This window comes from Ciconia boyciana, chromosome 22, assembly GCF_034638445.1.
Source record: "Ciconia boyciana chromosome 22, ASM3463844v1, whole genome shotgun sequence".
Classification (NCBI taxonomy): Eukaryota; Metazoa; Chordata; class Aves; order Ciconiiformes; family Ciconiidae; genus Ciconia; species Ciconia boyciana.
In genome coordinates, this window is record NC_132955.1 from 2,986,027 (window position 1) to 3,006,089 (window position 20,063).

The 20,063-nt window shown below is 47.6% G+C and overlaps 1 protein-coding gene across 4 annotated transcripts; it reads right to left on the reverse strand.

The window, feature by feature from the left end:
- Positions 1-18: 18 nt before the first annotated feature.
- On the reverse strand, positions 19-20,062 carry PHOSPHO1 (phosphoethanolamine/phosphocholine phosphatase 1). Of its 4 annotated transcripts, XM_072886109.1 has the most exons (5): positions 7,833-8,062; positions 6,955-7,080; positions 5,692-5,794; positions 3,010-3,126; positions 19-2,158 (listed from the first exon to the last, which is right to left on the reverse strand). In XM_072886109.1, the coding sequence occupies exons 4-5, from the start codon at positions 3,052-3,054 to the stop codon at positions 1,397-1,399; spliced, it is 807 nt and encodes a 268-aa protein (XP_072742210.1). In that variant the 5' UTR covers positions 3,055-3,126; positions 5,692-5,794; positions 6,955-7,080; positions 7,833-8,062; the 3' UTR covers positions 19-1,396. The 4 variants fall into 4 exon arrangements, with proteins under 4 accessions (XP_072742210.1, XP_072742208.1, XP_072742209.1 ...); XM_072886107.1 differs by lacking the exon at positions 6,955-7,080; XM_072886108.1 differs by lacking the exons at positions 5,692-5,794; positions 6,955-7,080; positions 7,833-8,062 and adding an exon at positions 19,971-20,062.
- Position 20,063: the final 1 nt, after the last annotated feature.

Consider the following 20,063-nt stretch of genomic DNA (forward strand, 5'->3'; position numbering starts at 1 on the left):
CTGGATACAACCAACTTGTCTATCACCGGCAATATATAGATATATATATCTATATACATATATATGTATTATTTTTTTTTTTTTAATTCCATGGCTTTAAGTTCCACACAGTTGAACAGGCTCCGGAGGAGGAAGAACAAAGAGGGGGGGTGGGAAATGAAATAGAGGAGGAACAACTCAGGGCTGCTTTGGTTATTTCCTTACTGCTCAGGTTTGCTGTCAGGGTTTTCTACGCTTTGGAGGAGTTACGAGCCACCCTCAGGGGCCAGTAAGGCTGTGGATAAATCCAGGAGAAGCCAACACCAGAGAGCAGTGAATATTGTAGGTCCTCCCTGAAGAGTGCAATTAGAAGGGGCAATTAATACCGCAGTGGGGCAGGGGGACGGGGGGGTGTGGGGGGGGTTGACCTCCGGGGACCTGATGCCAGGAGAAGTGCTACAGCACCACACCTCCGGGGGAGGTTTGGCACCTCTCAACCAGGTCAGGAAGGAAATTTCCCCCCCCCTGGGGCAAGAGGGGAGTCGATATGATCCAGAAAACACGAGGAAATGACTGGTAATGGCTCAGGGCGAGGAGGAACCTGTCTGCCCCAGGGACACAGGGGACGTTTTGATGCTGTCGCCGTGCCCCTGCCCTGGGCAAGTAGGTGGGGATGGGCTAGAGGAGGTTGTTAGTGTTTTGTTTTCCCTCAAGGTACCACCTTTCCAAAAGGTTTCCTGTTCCTCGTGTCATGTTTTTTTCAGAGAATAAAGTCTCAAGGGACAATTAACGCCATTGCAAGGCTCAGCAGCTGAGCCAGGGGCTACCCTGCCCAGGCGGGGTGCGGAGGGTGAGCCAGGGAGCCTGGGCAGCACGAATTTCCCACATTACATTTCCAGTGGCCTCACGAAGAGGCAAGGAGCCCTCGAGCATCAGGTTCAAGGCAACAGCACACAGCTCCTGGCGTGGCTGGCAGAGGTCGGGCAGGCAACGGGGATGAAGGCAGGAGGAAGCATGTGCAGGGCCCAGCCCGTGGGGAGCCGGCTTCTAGTCTGTTAGTAATTGCTCTTGTGAAGTCAAAAAGGAAAGAAAAAAAACCCCACAACAGCAAAAAAACCCAAACCAAACAAACCCCCCCCCCCCCCATTAGGGCTGGCAAACACCCACGCTGGAGAAGATGTCTGAGCTGCATAGAGAAGGCTTCATCTCAACATGGCAGGGGAAGGAGAAGGGGGGACCTAGAGAAAGTGCTTTAATCACCGGGGAGAAAGGAGCTTGGAGAGGAAAGGCAGCAAAGCAACCCAGGAGCGGGGGCCGAGCGAGCAGTGCCGATGAGCGTGGGGTACAGGGCATGGCCCCCCCCCAGGCTTCTCCCTTCCCAGCCGCTTATAGTACACAAGTCTCTTCTGAGCCATCCTCAACACTTCTTCTTGAGGACCTCCTGGAGATAGCGGGCGACCTCTGCCGCTGACTCCCAGGGGACGACAGTGGCCTGGAAGGCTCCAGGCTGCTGCTTCTCCATCTCTTGGGTCATCCGGTGCATGGGGTAGCCCTTCCGTGGGAAAGCCACATCAGCTGAAGTCAAAGTCACGGAAGGGCAGAAGTCATTGGCACCGTCTCCCACGTAGAAGACCCTCTCGAACTCCACCTCCTCCTGGGCTCTCTCCGCCAGGTACTCCGTTAGGATTTTGCGTTTGCACATGTTGGCCGGGCAGTCAAGGCACTTGTGGCTGTGGTAGGGCCCCAAGGTGAAGTACCCCTTCTTGTCAAAGCCAGACGGGTTGCTGAAGATCTTGCGGAAGAGGGAGTAGAAACCGGCCGCCCTCAGATTGCATTCGATGCCGAACATGTTGGCATCGGAGATGAGGATGATCTCAAAGAGCTCGTGGTTCTTGGAGAGGAACTGGAAGAGGTCCGGCATGCCAGGGGACAGGGGGATGTTCTCATAGACTGTCTTGAAGTCCCCCATCTTGACCCCCTGGTCCCCCATATACGCCAGGACGCGCTGCATGTACTCGTTGTAGAAGCCCTCGCGGAAGGTTTGTCGGATGTGCTCCGGAAGCGCCTGCCCCGGTGCCGCCCGGACGATGGAGTCATCGCTGTTCTCATTGATGATGGTCTCATCAAAATCAAAGACAAGGAGGTATTTGGGAGGCCGGGGGCTGGCCATACCAACACCCTGCGAGGTGGAAGGATAACACGCAGGGGTTAGTTCAAGGCACTTTGCTTCAGCCTTGGCACAGCGATGGTGGCAACCACAGCAGCAAGAGGATGCCAGCCCCAAAGAGCGATGCTCCTTGGCTACCTTAGCCCCAGGCAGCTTATTAGCCCAGCTGGGCTTGGGGGGGGGGTAATCCCCTGCTGACATACCTCAGCCCGGGCCCTAAGGCATTTATCCTACCTATAAAGAGATCGTTTTGTCACCGCTAATCCCGTTCCTGCAGTCAAGGAGGTCACTGTGCCAAGCTACTGCCGCACACGTCCTCCCAAGGGACGCGGGGACAGCACGCGCCTCGGGGTGTTTTGTGCAGGGAGGGTCCTCAGGGCGCGGGAGGGGAGGGTTTACTCCCCAACCTGCTCCTGTCCCACCTCCCAAAAGAGGTTTGTGTCCCTGTAGACCCCTCTTGGCTGCCAGGACAAGTCTGGCTCTTGCCGGCCGAGGAAAACATTTTGCAGGTTGATTTTTGCTCCATCGCTTGGATGCAGTTTGCTCCTGAGTCGGGCTCCGCAGGCTCCTGAGAAGCCTGGGATAACTCAGAGCCGCGTCCTGCCCTGCTCTAAAAGCAAAGTAAACCCACTTTGCCAACACGGTGCAAAGCTGGTGAGCCCCAGCCCAGCCGCCGGTGCCCACCCACTCCCCTTGGCTAAAGCCACGATAGCCCCAGCAGCACCCGCTCACCTCCCGGCTGCTCCCATGCCACCTGCGGCCAGAGGTTTGCAGGATGGGGACCCGATTCCTGCTCCCTGACCCTGAGAGGAGAGGGGACAGCCCCGTTCAGAGAGGATAAGACGGGTGAGAATGGCACTGACCTTAAACAGGCATGGCAGCCCGACGCCCTCACAGCACCTTTTCATTTTAAGACCATCACTCTGCAGGCAGCACGTTGCTGAAGGCAGCGCTTAGGGCTCGCCGGGCTGCTCTCCTGGCTGCAAACCACAAAGAAGGGGGAGTTGGGTTAATGGCTTGGGTTTTCCCCAGCTGCCACCTTCGGGCACAGCACCAAACATCATGGCACGGCCAGGCTCTACGTCCTGCAGCGAACTCCCAAGCTTGGGACCTTCCGTACCAGGAACGGAGGAATTAAAGGAGTCTCCGGAGAGCAGGGTGAGCAGGCAGAGCCCGTTTAATGCTTCTGATCCCTCTTAATTCCCCTGAGCGCCCGGGCTTTGCCACCCGTGAAAGCAGCCAGCAGAACGGCTCGGCAATAAACCCCATGCCCTGTTCCAAAATCGCCCTGATTTTCTTCCAGTATAATTAGTTTGGGATGTTTCTTTTAATGGAGTAATTATCCTGGAATGAAACCGGGTGCCCAGGCAGCTCTGCTGAAGATGTGCCAGTCTGCTGCCCGGGAGCGAAGGCAGAGCCCAGGCTACGTCTCCTGAATTTTGCCGACCTCTTGTGGTCCACAGCGATGAAAGCAGAGCGATGGGAAACCTCAAAAAACCAACGTCGCAGCCAAACCCGGCTGGAAACTCAGCCGGATGGTTAAGGGGAGGAATAACACACCGGGACATGAGCAATTTTAACTGGGCACCAGTAGCTTGGCTTAGCTGGGGCTAGGAGGATTTCAACGATTTTTTTGTCATCAGCGTGCCAACAGGAAGCGTTTTTCAGCTGAAGGTGAGCTGTGGGGAATTTGTCTGGTTTGAAGCCCAGCATCAAACTATTTTGGGCACAAATGCAATTCATGACTCTGCTAAAATAATAAACCACAACTTGCAACTCAAAGGTGGCATACTGCAAAAGGAAGCGGGCACTCACAATTAAACCCCGGGTTGAAATCTTGTAAAAGCGACTTTTTGTGAAACCTTCAAACCAAACACTAGTTATTTCTTTGTAGAAGCATCCATCAAAAGCTGATGTTTATTTACAGATAGAATTTGAAGCCAAATAATGCTACAGCCAGCCTGGGAGTGGGATTAGCCACCACGATTTTTCAGGTCCAAACCAAGAGAAACAGAAAAAAAAAGATTAAACATGAAAGAGTAATTGTAATTTTTGTCATTATATTCTAAAGAGCTGCCAGCGGTAAGAAAATAATTTGGCTCTAAGCCTTAAGGAGACATTGCAGTACTGATTCAGCGGCACAGGGAAAGAGCCCTGGAATGGCTGGTTAACCCCATGGACACCGTAATGGGTAGCTGTAAGGGACGAGGCGGACACGGGGAGCTAACCCCCCCCCTCAAAAAGCTCTTCTGGGCCCAAAATTTTTGCATTTTTGCAAAATAGGAAAGGCTAACAGCACCCGTCTTGAATTTCAGGCAGATTAGGTCAAACACAGATGTGAACAGCAACGTCCGCGCAATCGATAGTCCCTTTAGCGCTTTTCAGCTGAAGTTCCCCAAACATCTTCCACCTAGCAACGTCTCCTGAATTATCGTTTTGTTATGCACGTAAAAAACTGACCTACAAGCTGGTCTCTTTGGTCTCTTTTGGCTTATTTGGTCCAGTTTGGTCTCTTTTGGCTTATTTTAGCTCTGCCTCCTTTGAGAGCTGACCAGCACAAGGTTGGAAGCAGCATCAACGACCCTGATCTCACGTTAACGTGCCCTCAGCGGAGCTCCCCGTGAGCTCTCGCCTCCCCTCCCCACCTCCCAGGCATCACTTTGCTCCCCCTGAAGCACCGTGGACACCAATAGCCCCAGCGGGGATAAACCCAGCCGCTTCCAAGAGCTGGAAACCAAAAGCAGTTGCTCTGCCAGGCTCCTTGCCCCGCTGTCCCCGGCACTGCCGCCGCTGCGGCAGAGCCTCTCCCAGCCCAGGGCTCTGAGCCAAGCGCCCTGACGGCAGCTTCCCCTTCGTGGGTCGTGGGGGAGAAGAGAGGCCACCGGACCGTTTTCTATGGGATTTCTAAGGAAAACGATGATCCGTGAAGTCAGCTTGGACAATTGGTGCCCCCATCTACCGGCAAGAGATCGGAGCATCCCTGCCCCGCTTCTGCAAGAGCCGCCTTCTGCTCTCAGCCGTCCCCAACGCTGCTATGAGTTGTATCAAAATGTGCGTTGCTTTTACGCAAAGAAGAAATTAAAATCTAAGCCAGCTTTATTTAGTGAATAAAGATCCGGGATGGGACTTCTCACCACCAGCCTCTGGGGGCTGTTGGGCAAATCATGTCCTTTCCCCATGTGCTGTTTTCTCCTTACGATAAAGAAAAGGGAGATACCAGCGTTAGGAGCAACTCTTAATAAACCAGCGCTCATCCTCTCCAGCGAAAGACAAGCAGGCTGAGCTGTGGGGTCTGGCAGCAGCCACCTCAAACCCTGACTCTGCCCCGCGCAGGAGGGGAGTGGAGCTAAGAAAAAAATACTTAGCAACTCTCCCAACCCTCAATTACCCCGTTAAATCCAGCCAGGAGCCGGCGGTGCCTGTGGGCACGCTGCTAGTGGCGTGGGATGGAGCAGCCGGCTCCATCCGGGGTAGGGAGAAACGAAATCCCTGCAGGACCGTGTCACTGCTCCCAGCAGAGCTATTTCTGCACGGAGATGACTCACCCAGCGGCTGCTTCCCGAGAGCGCATCCGTCCACCTTCTGCAAAAAAGGGACTGCCTCCAAAATAAAAGAAAAGCGGCCACGCTTCCTAACATTATGCAAAGCCTGAATGTTGAAACAGAAAATAAAACAGATATTTGCTCATTAATCACGTCAAACGTAAAGGCTTAAACAAACTGAATTCGGGATGAGGGTCAAAATACGCCTGATAAAAGCGGTGAGCTGCTGGGCTCTCCACGAGAGTAATTTCCCAGGGTAGTTTATCCCCAAAATCTCGTTGTTTTCTTCCCCTCTGGCAACACCTCCAGCCATCCTTGGGATCTTTTTGCCCCAAAGAGGCCCAGGGAGGAAAGGCTGGAGCCCAGCAATATTCGCCGCCCTCCTTATCTCCGCAGATGAGCTCTTGCTGCTCACCCCAGGGGACCTCTGCACCGCCGCGCGACTTCGGGCTTAATCCCGTAACGAGTTCAGCGCAGGACGAGCTGCATGGAGCGGAGCAGCGCTGCGCTACGCACCCGCCCTCCGCCGCAGGATCAGGCCCTACGAGAGCCCCCGGTGCTTCCAAGCGAGCGTGGACAGGGCTCAGCACCTGATTTCAGAGCCGGGAACTGCTGAGCCTCGAAAGCGAGGGGGCACAGGGGCATTTCCCAATTGCAGGCACAGTCCCTGGGCTGGTTTTAATCCCTGTGCGTACTCTGCTCTTGCCTGGTTTTAACATTTTTAACCTTAAAAAAACCACCTGATGTTTCTGGTGCGTACAATGTATTTGGTTTGTTTTGTTTTTTTTTTAATTTGAACTCAAAACCCAACCACTCACCTTTGGCAAACGTGTTTGCCCACCCCTTAGGACAGTATTAAGGGCAAAACAAGAGGACAGAGTCCTGCTGCCCCAAAAGCAAAGGAGGGGAAAACCTCCCTCTCCAGCACAGACATCGGCACCATCAGGCACGTCATTGCGATCGTGAGACAATTTCACCGCTCCTGGAATAAAATCCGACCTGTTCCCACGCCTGGCCAGCCACACAGCTCCCGAAGCAGAAGCAAACGAGCAAATTAATAACAAATCACCAGACAGCAGAGCTCGGAGGGGTGTCTCAGCCAGCCCCGACCACCTACATGCACCGAGGTGCCACCTCGCCCCTTTTTCTGCCCCACGGCTTCACCCCACATCCCGTTCACCTGGGGTGAAGGGGAACGGGAACACCCTCCCCGGGGCCGGGGCTCGCCCTCCCCGCCCGCACGGCTGCGACACCGCGGCCGGTCACCTCGGGTTATGGGGATGTTCCATTTTTTTTTTATGGTGTTTATTTTTCCTGCCGCCTGCCAGGAAGCCGCAGCGTTACCGCAGCCAAGGGCTCCCGCTGCGGCCGTCGGGGCCGGAGCTCTCTGCTCTGCAACATCAACAAAAAAAAACCAAACCCAACCCTGAAACAGGTGGTTTTGGCCCCAAAATGCCGTGGCTGGCAGGCGGGGGGTGCCGGACTGGTGGCTGGGCTGCGGGAGTCCAAAACTGGATCCCCGATCCCGGATCCCCCACCGGTAGCGCCGGTGCCGGACCCGCCGCTGGGCACACGCACCCCGCGGCCTCTCGTCCTCCCCGGGGCCGGTGTCAGCTCCCTGCGGCCGGTGGTGCCGGGACCCGCAGCGGCTGCTGCTCCGGCTCCGGCTCCGGTACCGGCAGGCTCCAGCCTGCCACCCGGGGAGTGGGATCGGTGCCGACTCACGTACGGCCGCTCCTCGGGTGCTCCCGGTACCGGTGACAGCCGCAACGGGGCTGACTCATGCACCATCGGTGGCTTGGAGGCTCCTGACCGGTCGGCACCTCCCGGTACCGGCACCAGCCACAACGGTCCTCCGAGAGTCCAACCGGGCGGGGACCCTCCGGTACCGGCACCAGCCGCCCCGGTCCCCGCAGGGTCCTACCGGATCGGCACCTCCCGGTACCGGCACCAGCCGCCCCGGCCAGCGGAGACCCGCACCGCCTGGGCACCTCCCGGTACCGTCGCCAGCCCTATCGGATCGGCATCTCCCGGTGCCGACACCCGGTGCACCGGTCCTCGGAGCCTCCTGCCAGGTCGGCACCTCCCGGTACCGGCCGCCCCGGTGCGGACTCACGCCTGATCAGCCCCCGGAGCCTCCTTACCGGGTCGGAACCTCCCGGAGCGCCCGGTTCGCCCCGGTGCCGGCGGGTGCGCAGGCAGCCCGGCGTCTCGGCCGTAAACGGGGCTGGGCACCGGCGGCTCGGGAGCGCGGTCCGGTGCGGCGGGGCCGGCGCCGCTGCCGGGGCTGCCGCGAGCGCGGCCCCTTTAAAGCGACGCAAACGGAGCGGCGGCGCGGCTCCGCCGAACAACCGCAGTCCCCGCGCGTCACCGCCCGCACAGCCAATGGCAGCCGCGCCGGCGCGCTTCAAAGGGGGCGGTGCCTGCCCGAGCCACGCCCTCCCCCCGCGGGGAGGGGGAGCCCACGAGCGCGCCCTTCCGCCCGCCCTCCCCGCGGGGGCCGCAGCGCGCGGGGCCGGGAGCGCGGCTTCGCTCCCCAAAGTTGCAAAATCGGCAAGAAGCAACACCCCCCGCCTCGAAACAGCCACCGGGGCCGTTTTGTAATTTAGCCATTTTGGGGGGGGGGATTTTGCCTCAAAACAAGGGGCGAGCGCAGCGTGCAACCCCCCGCGGCCAAGGAGCTCGGGGGGGTCAAAAAAATTCACAAATGCTCCCCAAAACACAGCCCGGGGGGGGGGGAGGAGGGGTCGGTGCCAGCTTTGCCTTTCCTGCCCCGGGGAAAGGAGCCTTTACCAGGGCACCCACCGGCCGCCGGGGACCCACAGCGGGGGGTGGCGGGGGGGGGGGGGAAGCAGGGAGCCGAGGCTAATTTTAGGTGCCGGCTCTGCCCCAGGACACTGAATTGCAGGGTGCCCAGCCAGGCACACAAAGCAGGGCAGCCCTAGCAAGCGTATCCACACCCTAAAATACTCTCCTGGGCTGCGGGGTGGTGTTTAAGTGGTATCTTTGGTTTTGCAGGATGTCTAATTTGTACTGGAGTTGCCTGTGATAAAAAAAATAAAGCCAGCTTGTTCAAAGGCTGCAGGCAGAGGGTGTGGGCAGGGAGAGGACGCAGCAGCACGGCCTTAAAAACATGTAGTTAAGAGACCACGAGAGGTTGGGTTTTGTCTTGCTTTTTAATTAAGTGTCTAAGAATGGAAGAAAGCAAACAAAATTCAAAAGGTCTGCGAAAACCACAGTGTTCTGCTCCCTACGTGGGCTGGATGAGGGCTGTCCACCCCTGTGCTGGCCGCTCGGGGGAACGCCACGTTGTCCGAGCGCTCAAGCCATAGCCCCCAATGCTCTAAAGTTCCTCCATTTCGGCAAAATTCAGTTCCAGCCCCAGCCAGGAGCAGAGCTCAGAGCATTTCTGCAGCCAAACTGTTACTATTCTGAGACATTTCTCAACAGCCCTTGCTCAAAGGACACCGACCTTTACATCCTGATAGCTGCCCGCCGTCACCGGCCTCTCCTGAGAAACAACCCTGGTTATCAAGGAAATATTTTATCCTCTATTTAGTCTGAGACATTTGGGCTTTTTGATGCAGAGCGCACCGTTTCCTCTCCACAGGGTGGGTTTTGCTGTTTCTCCTCTCGCGTTACCCCCCCTCCCTTTGGAGTTACACCAGCTCCTATTAACAGAGGAGACCGTGTTCAAGCGATTTGTCAGTGGGTATAAGGCAAGTGGGAAACTCAAAAGGGCAAATTCTCCGCTGCCTTCTGTCTCCTTCCCACTGAAAGGCAGCGGGGCAAAGATCATTCCAGAAACATCACAGACGGAGGAGTTTGGCAAGGGTGATCCTGTATCCCAGTGATTTTCCACTGTCAAGAACCCCGGAGAGCAAGTGAGGACAGCGCTTTCTGCATTGGGACCTGGCTCCTGGCAACCCCTGAATAGACAGGCAGCCCTCTTATGAACACACGGGTTCCCCACAATGGGTGTAACATCCCCGCGCTACAAGAAATACACTGATGCACACTTCTCTCCAAGTTCGTCCTCCTGTTTTTTCACCAACAAGTGGATTGCATCAGCACATAAGCAACCCTAAGCCCACAATGTCCACGTAGCTGTCTGTCTGTCTGTCCCGTTCCCCCCTTGCTTTATTTCCATCCTGCAGCATACAAAAGAAGCTGGGTTAAGACTAGCTCAGTAGCCCCCATGAAATCAATCTGGCTGCCTGTGTCAGACCTCCTTGCGCTGGCGCCCATGGTCTGCAATACATATTTTGGGGAAGCTCAGAGTAAAACTGAAGCTTTCCTTTACTCACAAAGGGAGCTAATCCCTACAGCTCGCCCTTCAAGGCACATGGGTAAGGAAACTGCAATTGCAGCCAGTCACCTCGTGCCGTCTCCTCACCACAGTATTTTCTAACACACAACATTTCTTTTATAGCAATAAATTTTTGGTGGCTGAATAATATTTATATGGTCAATATCACAAAAAACCTCAAGAACTAACAAGCAACAAGACAGCAAACTCCATTTCATTTCACCACGTGGGCTGACCTTCCCATGCATCTCCTTCTGTGAATCCCTGCCAGTGCGGCAGTCGGGATGCTCGACACAGAAGGTGGCCAACTACGCTCAGTGCGGGCTATGCCAGTCCGAGCTGAGGTCTCCCCAAGTTTCTCCTGTTATCATGGGCTTCAGTTTTATATTTAATGCTAAAAGTCACTAAGGAAGAAACAAGGACTCGCTAGAGGAGTGGTTAGGTCACCACCCATCAAGAGTCAAAGTATTTTATATGTCCTGTTCTATATAACACGTAGAAATCAGGAAACACAGCCAACAAGATAGGGCTTTTTATCAGGTGGGATAAGCTTCTGCTGAAGTGGCACAAGAGACGCACAGATAATGCCGACTATCTCCACTCACTACAGGTCAGCGGTATGTGCCGCTCCGGCTGCTCTCACACCACCATGCTGGTGAGCAGAGCAAGATGATGCTCTCAAAAACTGCAGCCCACTTTGTAAAACACTCGTTCATCTGGAAATCCTGTTCTTCCCCATGGAAGTTAAGTTCAATCTCTTATCTGCTTTGTCATAAACCAAGCCTAAAAATCCTCCTACTCCTTGCCAGTCATCCACTATAACAACTGACACCAATCATCACAACAGCTTCTAAAGAGACTGACAGAGGTGACAAATCTCTCACTGCAGCCTCAAGTTGCTGAGCATATTTAGAAAATACTCGAGAACAAAACTCTCCGGGTTCTGTCTCAGTGCAATTCATAAACGAGCTCAGACAATTCTGCTGGCAAGAGCCACAATGAAGAGTCACTGCAACTGCAACACGGACTTACAGTGTTCAGTGGCTCTAGTTAGGGAAATACAACTTAAGCAATGTAAAAAATTGAGGGATCACAGACATTAGCAATTAATTAGAAACAAGCTGCAAATTGGAAATGTTTTCTAATTCGGTAAATTACTTCATGCACAGATTCCAACATCGATACCGTCAGAGGAGCAAGCTGCCTGCCTTCATCCACTTCATTTGCTTCTTCAAGAAGCAGGCAGCAATCTGCTCCACTGCCATCTCCTGGCTAATCCTCCACAAACTGTTTCTCCTGCAGATCTGTCTCCTCAACAGAAAGGACATAGATTAAATCGCAGCCCTCTGGGGAATGATTTCTCTGTGGGATGGGAAAAGCCAAGAGCTATGACAGCAACATAACGTATCACTAGTTATATTAGCTGAAATTAATTTAAACCACTGAAGTTATCTTCTGTGACAATCTAACATTATTTCTGTATTTTTTTTAAACAGTAGGCAGAGTGGATGGATTACTGTAATCCATGAAGATATATGCCTAAAGTGAGTAAATTAAAATCCACGAGACACTGTATAATAAATTCCAGTTGTTTTCTGGTAGTAACAAAAAACTTAAATTTTCACAGAACATGAGACAACATTTCAGGCCAAGTAGGATTCTTCCTATGAATTAACAACCCTAAATTACTAAATACATGATTTCTAAAAGAAAGAGGCACAAACTCTAACTCTAGGTATAGTACATTCTGACACACTCCCTGGTTTCCTTGGTGATGGCTGATGAATCCTTTGCCATTACAATCCTGCAACTAGAATGGGGAGTTAGATACCATGCTTCCTTGACGCTCTCATTTCTCAATGCACTGGTTCTCCTTTGAGCCCCTGGAAACTAAGTCATTGTGCAGCTAATATCAAATTCAACCTCTCTGTTGACATACGATGCACTTTCTTTTAGCACCCTCCAGAAGCTGTTCTGTAAAAGGGAGGTGCAGGATACCTTAACCTGCTGAAATCACAGGGGTTACGTAAGAATCAGAGCACGGTTACCAAACCAGAGTTTGAACAGGTCGCAGGCATTAATTTTAAGTGTCATAAGAGCTTTGGACTATTAATTATATCTAAGGCTTAACAGAAAGCTGATACCTTCATGCTTGGGCTGTCTTGGAAGGAATCATTTTCCAGTCTGAACTAATTTTATGTATAATTATTCTGAGACATCTCCAGTTGAAACACTGGCTATGTTCTGCCCCCGGCTTAGCTTAAGCCATCAGAAACACATCGTGAGATGAGTAAGATTTCCCAAAATTGCTATTTTTTGCATTCATGGCTTTTTGCCTGTATGTAGTAGCTTCAACATAACCACAAAGTAAGAGGCGACTGATTCGTATCTCCTTTATTATAATATACGCTATCCACTGTCTGAAAAACCTTAGAAAGGAGATTATGTAGAAAAATCTAAAAAGAACTGAAAAGGGAAACGGTGATCCTGTGGTTAGGGCAGTAGTCTGGATCAGAAATAACACAGAGCTCTGACCCCAGCTGTCACTCACTCACATAATGTCAGGCAGGTCTCTCAGTTCCACATCTGCAGACCAGGGATATTTACTCATCTGACAGCGATACACTAAATTTAATCACACAGGCTGCTCAAGTACACACACAAATAACCACCACTGGCAACCCTTAAATAGTAACTTCTCTTTTACAACAGTTCTTTTCTAATAAACTTCCTAGTTTTATCAAAGCTTATTGAGAAAGTTGTCCTCCTGGTAAAGGTATTAAGTAATTCTCACAGGATGCAGGAGGGAGGCTGGGAGTTTTAAGCATGGAGATGAAAGCATACCAATATTTTATAGGGAAAGTACACAAACAACACTTCAATTCATTGCCCTGCATCGAGTTACTCAGGGAAGAAGGAAGGCTGAATTCCTGTTTGAAAAGCAAAACTGGAAACTATTTTGTAATATGCTGTCTCAGTCTTTCATTTTGCAAGCTCTCAGACATGCCAATGCATGGTTGCATAATTATTTCGCAGCTCACAATTCACATACATGAACAGAACATCCCATAGTTTTTAACTCGTGTATCCCCCTCGAACGTGCAGCACATGGTAGCAGCACAGGTGAATGACTGAGAAGGACAAAGTTATGTTCCACTATCAGTTCTCCCTTGATTATTCTTCTCAGGCTACAGGCAAAACAGAGTTGAGGCAATCTGAACATGAAATTGCAAAATTAGGATTGTAAACAGAAACAGCACTTCGCCATAACACACTCGCTTCTGTTCAGGTCAAATAAGCAAGAAGTCCGATACAAGCAACAATTGCAGATCCTCACTATTTTTTCCAGTTCGATGTTACTGGTGGCAGGGGGCTGTCAGCAGTTTGGCTACTTGAGATCTATGCTGCAGCTTTCTCCTGACTTCACTTTGTTAATTCCTTTTACTTCTTGCTAGTATCAACTCTCATTAGAAATCTAAATGCATTTAAACTCCAATGGGGGTTCAGGAGAAAGCAGAAAGTCAGAAAATTTTAGCTCCCTACATGCCCATCCTTCCCCCTTCTTTTAATATGTTATGCAACTTTTCATGTAGGGAAAAATGATTACTACACATTTCTGAGAAACATGCTAAGTTATTACTTTTGAATGGAGCAACAACTCATTCTTGTAGCCTTCCCATGCTACTCAAGAAATGTTACTAATTACTTATTGCTGCATTAAAAAAAAACCCAAACAAACCCAAACAAAAAAACCCCGAACCACACACACAACAAATCTCCAAAACCTTTCCACAACTGATTTTGGAATTACAGGTTGAAGAATGAAAGGTGCAACATCACCAAATCCCTCTGAGCATGAGGGCTGTAACCTCAACGTTAGCAGCAAGTCAGCCGGAGTGAAGCAGCATTTCTTAAAACTTTTATTTTAACCAATTAAGTTTGTTTTTCAAATTGCAGTTGTGTTAGGGGAAAAAACCCTGAGACAGCCTGCATGTGCCTGGAAACACCCAAGTGGCTTTCCGAGCACTGCCTGCTAGCCATTTTTTCCAGCTGGACCATGGTAAACAGCAAGGAGAAGCAAAATCTCTGCCCTTACGATGGTTTCATTCCTCTGCCTTCCACTCTAAACCAGGAAGAAAATGTAAATCTCTTGCAGCTCACCTGAAGAACCTCCTGCTTTCCTACAGACAAGAATCCCCATCAAATCTTTCTATTTCTTGTCTGTTTTTAAGTGATACATGAATGAAAAAAATCTCCCCAAAGCAGCAGCCTTCTGTATTACTCACTGACATACCATGATTTATTCCTATACTTCTAACAAACTTGGTATACCTGTCCAGCAGGATCAATAACTGGCTTCTCTGTAGGGGTAATCATTTTAACAGCATTAACTCTGAACAGACTATGTGCGTGCATATCTTTAAACTGCTCATTAGATTTTCATTTTTGCCCTCAATGCCTCTTATCCTAGGAAAGCGCATTAGTTCAGTGGCATAGCAGAAAAATCAATCAATCCTACTGTCCCTGAAAGGGTAGGGGTATTTCCCTACTAACCTTTAAGCCAAGACTCTGTAACTGGTCAATTCTGCTTAAAAGGCTTCAATGACCCATGGGAAACCAGACGCCTAGTCAGGAATAGTTAGGTGTGTAGTTTCTTGGAAAGACATCCTCAACTGATCAACGTCAGTGTTATTACAAATTTCTCCTTTGTGCAGAAACAAGATTAAAAATATCTAAGGGAACTATGCTACTGCTCTATAGGTTGATTAAAATAAACAGTAACGACCCTGTTCAGAGTTCTCCAAGTGAAAGATAATAATTAATAGATCACTTCAACAGGGGACTTTTAGTCTGCTGCCACACTCTGCCCAGGAGTTTGGCAGGTTTTTCAGGAAAGGGAATTAAAACAAAAGCTGTGTTTCCTTTTTGGTGGAAAATTTTATATAATTTCTCACTTTCAAATGTGTTTAAACTCTGCATTATAAGGCTCTTATGCTGGAGTACACAGTGAAGAGCCTTAGGCCATGGAAAACAGTGTAAGAATTATAAATGCAAGCACATATCGCACATACCCACTTTCATGCTAAATTAGAGGGATCAGTAAGACATGGGTGAAAGAAATATTTAGCAATACGATGAACTAAAAAGACCGCAAACATCAAGGCCAACTGCTGTTCTCGGGGAGCCTCCTTTGACTACAGTGCTTGTGTACAGGAGTTCTCGGTACACAAAGAGATGGCCTACATTGCAAAATACATCCACTTTGTACATATATGTAGGCCATGACTCAGTACCAAGGCAACTATTCGCAATATTCAAAGACATTTCATCAGAAGATATTTGCTAATTCCAATCTGTAAAAGCAGCAACAGATCAAGAAAGCAAGAGGATTTATTTCAAAAAAATACAGGGACAGGCCAATTTTAAAAATGGAGAATAAAAAAACCCCAAAACCCCAAACCACTAAATCCCTCTCAAATCTTTATCCTCATTTAAAAAGGCACAGCTAACAAGACAGAAGAATGCGGCACTGTCCAAAAAAAGCACTGATTATTTCCGAGATCAGAGGGCCCCCCTGCGATCCACGACAAACTTTTTCTTAGGCATTAGAATAAATTTGAACAGGTCAACTCAGGCAGAAATTATTGTGGTGGGTCGGAAAGCAGTAATGAAATTAATGTAATTCTCATTTCTTATTCAGAATTATATTAGAAGCTTAAAACCTGCAAAATTATCTTGCTGCTGCCAGGATAAAAATCTTTATTAAGGACATCTGTGAACACTAAGGTAGGCTTTTTTCCTAGTGTCTACAGGAAATGCAAATGCTTGCCTTTCTTTTGAACTTCTCTCTCTTTAAGGATGGATTTTAATTCTACTGCCATGTCTCCAATATATGTACAATTATATATGCAATAATTGTACATTATTGCATATAATTATAAGAATTATAATTATAATAATTATATATACAATTATATATGCAATTTATTTTTAGCACGATCAATGTGCTAAAATAAAAAATAAGAATTAATTAATTTATACCTTTCAAGGCCAGCAAGACAATACCACTTACTAGTACCAATTACTTTAAAAACTGCCTTCTGTCTGCTAAAACAGTGAAAGTTACTAATTTGAGTTTAATTCCAGTTTTGAACACCCTGAAATCTCTACAAAAAATTACCAAGTTTCATTCACATGCACACCAGCCCTGGGAAAATGAGTGTTCCTTCTTCCCCACCCACACCCTTTGAAGAGAACAATCCCCGTGAATTCATAGGAAAGAGCATTCTACAAAAGAAAACAAATGGTGAAATAGTACAAAAGTGTTTTCAAGATACAAGTAAAATAACTATTATGGTACAAGGCAAATTCATTTGATGGAAGCTGGCAAGTGATTTGCTATGAAAGACTGTTTAAATCTTAATGCCCATGTCACAACTTGCACAGTGACACTTCTGCTTTCAAATTTAAACTGTAAAAGAGTGAAACCATCTTATAGTCACTAATTTTCAATGTACCTTTCTTCTACTTTTGAAATACTTGAAGATTTACTATGTAGGCTAGAGAGGTATGGTATTTATCAGTTCCGAACTGATGAGGTTGTAGCTAATGATGTTCATTTCTGAAAAGTCAAATGGCAATTCCAAACTGTTAAAGTAGTGCATGATAAGGTTATCTATAATTACTCAGTAGAATACATACTGCCAGTCTCACACTCTTTAACATAAAAATCTCATCCTTCAAAGATGTGTGGCTACTGGTTCTAACAAGTACACATACCTCCATTCTATACTTTTCTAACCAGGATGCAGAAGATCACATCCAAGCTCGAACCCTACATGAGTCTTCTGCTCAGCAGTACATAGTATGCCAACAACAACAACAAAAAAAAAAAACAAAAAAACCCTCCAAAAACACCCCCCTGGCCCCAAATTATGCCCATTAAAAAAATATCATCAGACTGTAAGGACAGAGATCTGAAGAACTTTTATAGTCACTCCTGAAAAACAGTAGAGCTCAAAGTCCAGAAGCAGATAAGATATAAGAAAAAAGTAATGTTTTCCATTAAAAGTCACTCACATTGGACATTAGGAAAAGGTTCTTCACTGAGAGGGTGGTTGGTCACTGGAACAGGCTCCCCAGGGAAGTGGTCATGGCACCAAGCCTGTCAGAGTTCAAGGAGCATCTGGACAATGCTTTTAGTCATATGGTTTAGTTTTAGGTAGTCCTGTGAGGAGTAGGGAGTTGGACTCGATGATCCTTATGGGTCCCTTCCAACTTGAGATACTCTGTGATTCTGTATCTTAATCATAGTACAGTATATAATAGGCTGGAAAAACTGCCAGTTCATTTTGTCATGAAAATGGGCAAGCGTTTATTTAATTCACCTCCATCATCTCTCAGGTAGCCATGTCTCCCAGGTTTAAAGCCCAAAATCAACACTAAAACCAGAAACTCGTTCCATCTTCTATTTACAAGTGAGATGTTCCTTACTAGCAGGTAAAAAAAGTCTTGCTGAGATATACATTATGTTTGTTTGGGTTTTTTAAAAAATACTGTTAGTCAATAGAAATATGAAATCATAAAATAATCATTTAAACATTTTACAACCCTGAGCTCAAGTCCCAAGAGTAAAAAAGTTTGACATTATTAGTGTTCTTGAGTGCCTCACTGCAAGTTGCATATTGTTTTATCATATTCTCAAAGGCACATTACCTATCCTGCAAGTAATAATCAACCCAAAAAGTGTCAACGCAACGCCGTCTTTGCATGAATAGAAGCAGCCCTGCACAACAGCATCTCTCTGAAACTCCTAAAAACATGGTACTCGACCCCACTAACGGTTACACCATTGGTCATTATAATGCAAAGAAATAGGCAACAAATTAAATATATTAGAAAATACTAATCTTCTCAGCTCAAAGGTAAACTTAGTCTGTCACTTACTTGGCTAAAACTGACTAAAACTGTCAAAGGGAAGCACTATCTTTTAAACTGCATACCCTGAGCTCTACCTCCTCCTCTCTTCAATAAATTGAAAATAGCTATTACATGCTCAAGAGACACACAGGGCAAAGACAAAAACATCCATTTTTGGACTGCATTGTTGCGATAGGAACTAATTTCCCAGTGATAAAAGCCTAAATTCAGCTTAAAGGACTCTTTCAGAAGTCCATAATTTAAGATTTGGTTGGGAATACAAAGTGGGTGGCAGTAACTTTTGATGTGCGCAGCAATATAAATTAGGCCATCTAAGAAGTATCTGAGCTGTGTAAAGAGGAAAGTCAGTAATTCAGGCAGGCATGACAATACAAAACAAATAACCACCACACCTTTATCCAGAAAGATAAGTTAGTCTGAGATAATACACTGAACAAACAAGCTCACATAGCTAATGCCTTTAGTAAGGATAAGGCACTGTCTGGTGGACTATCAGTTTAAACTTCTCCAGAAGAGATGCTGTGCTTTAGACTGCTCACCTTAGAATGCTTATCTCCCGATTGTGTGTTAATTCTGTTGAATTTCCCCCTTAAAGTGCAATGTTAAAAATTCAGTAAAACTTTGCCTTAGGCCGTAGGATGGTTGGGGTTTTTTTGTTTGTTTGTTTTGTGGTTGTTTTTTTTTTTGGGGGTGGGGTGGGGTGGGGGATTTAGTCCCACTTTCTAGAAACATTCAAACCAAACCCAAAGTTGGTATAATTTGTCTTTGCTCTTCTTGAAGGAAGCATTTTAGCAACACAAACCAACTCCTTAGCTTACTAAATACAGTAAAGCTGATACAAAACATTATGCTTAGTTTGTCAACATAAGCAGAAAGTAGTAAACACACTTGAATACATTCCTTAGTGTTGCGGAAATGCTGTAGGGGTGCATGCCAATGCAAATTTAAGCAGAAGTGAGAAGCCACAGCAAATCTCAACCTTGAATTTCCTGCCTTTTGTAACGCCCATTTTCCTTTTCTTGCTGAAGTATGCACTTTATAAGATATCACATTGCAACACTTTTAGACCAGTATGTCAGCTTTCGATATGTTTGTCCCAGATAATGAGGAGAATCTGTTGACATCATGTCACATTATGACAGGCTGTTAAGCGGGTTAGATAGTTTAATCTTCTTCCACAGAAAGGAAGTTCATAAGTCTCGGAAGGAAAAAATACAAGGTGTATCATTGCTATGAACTAAATAATAGAAAAAAACTGTCCCAGATTTTAGAATTCTGAATAGCAGCCTAATACTGTAAATTTATTGAGAAGAAAATCATTTTTCAAAACTGGAATACAATTGATTTACCAATAATTTTTTAGCATTTAAAAATCATTTAATAACAGGCCTGACCATAAAATAGTGGCACAACAGAAATGTAGGTTGCAAATGTGACGTGGAATGCATAGAACCTCCGGGGCGGACCAGCCACAGTAAATACAACAGTCATAATCATAAGTGTAAATTCACTTTCATAACTGGCTTTTTCTTCTAGAAGGTAAGAGGTTGTATATAAATATTATAGAGAAAACATTTAAAAAACATTATTTTATTTTTCAGAAATGCTGGAAGGGGTTTCAGCTCAGTCAAAAACGAGTAGGTTTGTTGGGCCAAAACTGCCCTTTCTGGTTCCTAAAGTTTCCTATGCTTGTTATGAAAAAAACCCCAACATTAATGATTAGGTGGTAGAAAATGGTGAAAAACATCAACTAAGGAGCTAATTCTCAACAGACAGAGGACATGGTGTTTCAAAACACAGTGCTTAACAGCATTAACCTTGAGGAAGTAATGCTAGGAAGAATTTCCACCATTTCTGCTATCTTGAAAAAAATTAATCCCATTAGCCACAAGACCCCAGTTCATCACCAAGCAGAACAGTAAGTTCGACATCTGCCTATGAGGATCTCTGGATGTATAGTTGTATAGTTTGGTGGGGTTTAATTTAAAAAGCAGCACAGAAGAGTAGGAATTTTAAGGAAAAGAGGACTTACAGTACATTGCCTTGGGCCTCTGTCCTCACTGAAGGTGGCAACAAGTTCCTAGATTGCATAATGCTGCTATATTTAGTTTTAGTTGAAGAGAAA

Coding starts and splice junctions, on each gene's coding strand:
- PHOSPHO1 (XM_072886108.1), bottom strand. CDS start 3,054: ATGAAAAGGTGCTGTGAGGGCGTCGGGCTGCCATGCCTGTTTAAG. Junction 2,159..3,009: donor GGCTGCCATGCCTGTTTAAG/GTCAGTGCCATT, acceptor TCCACCTCGCAG/GGTGTTGGTATGGCCAGCCC.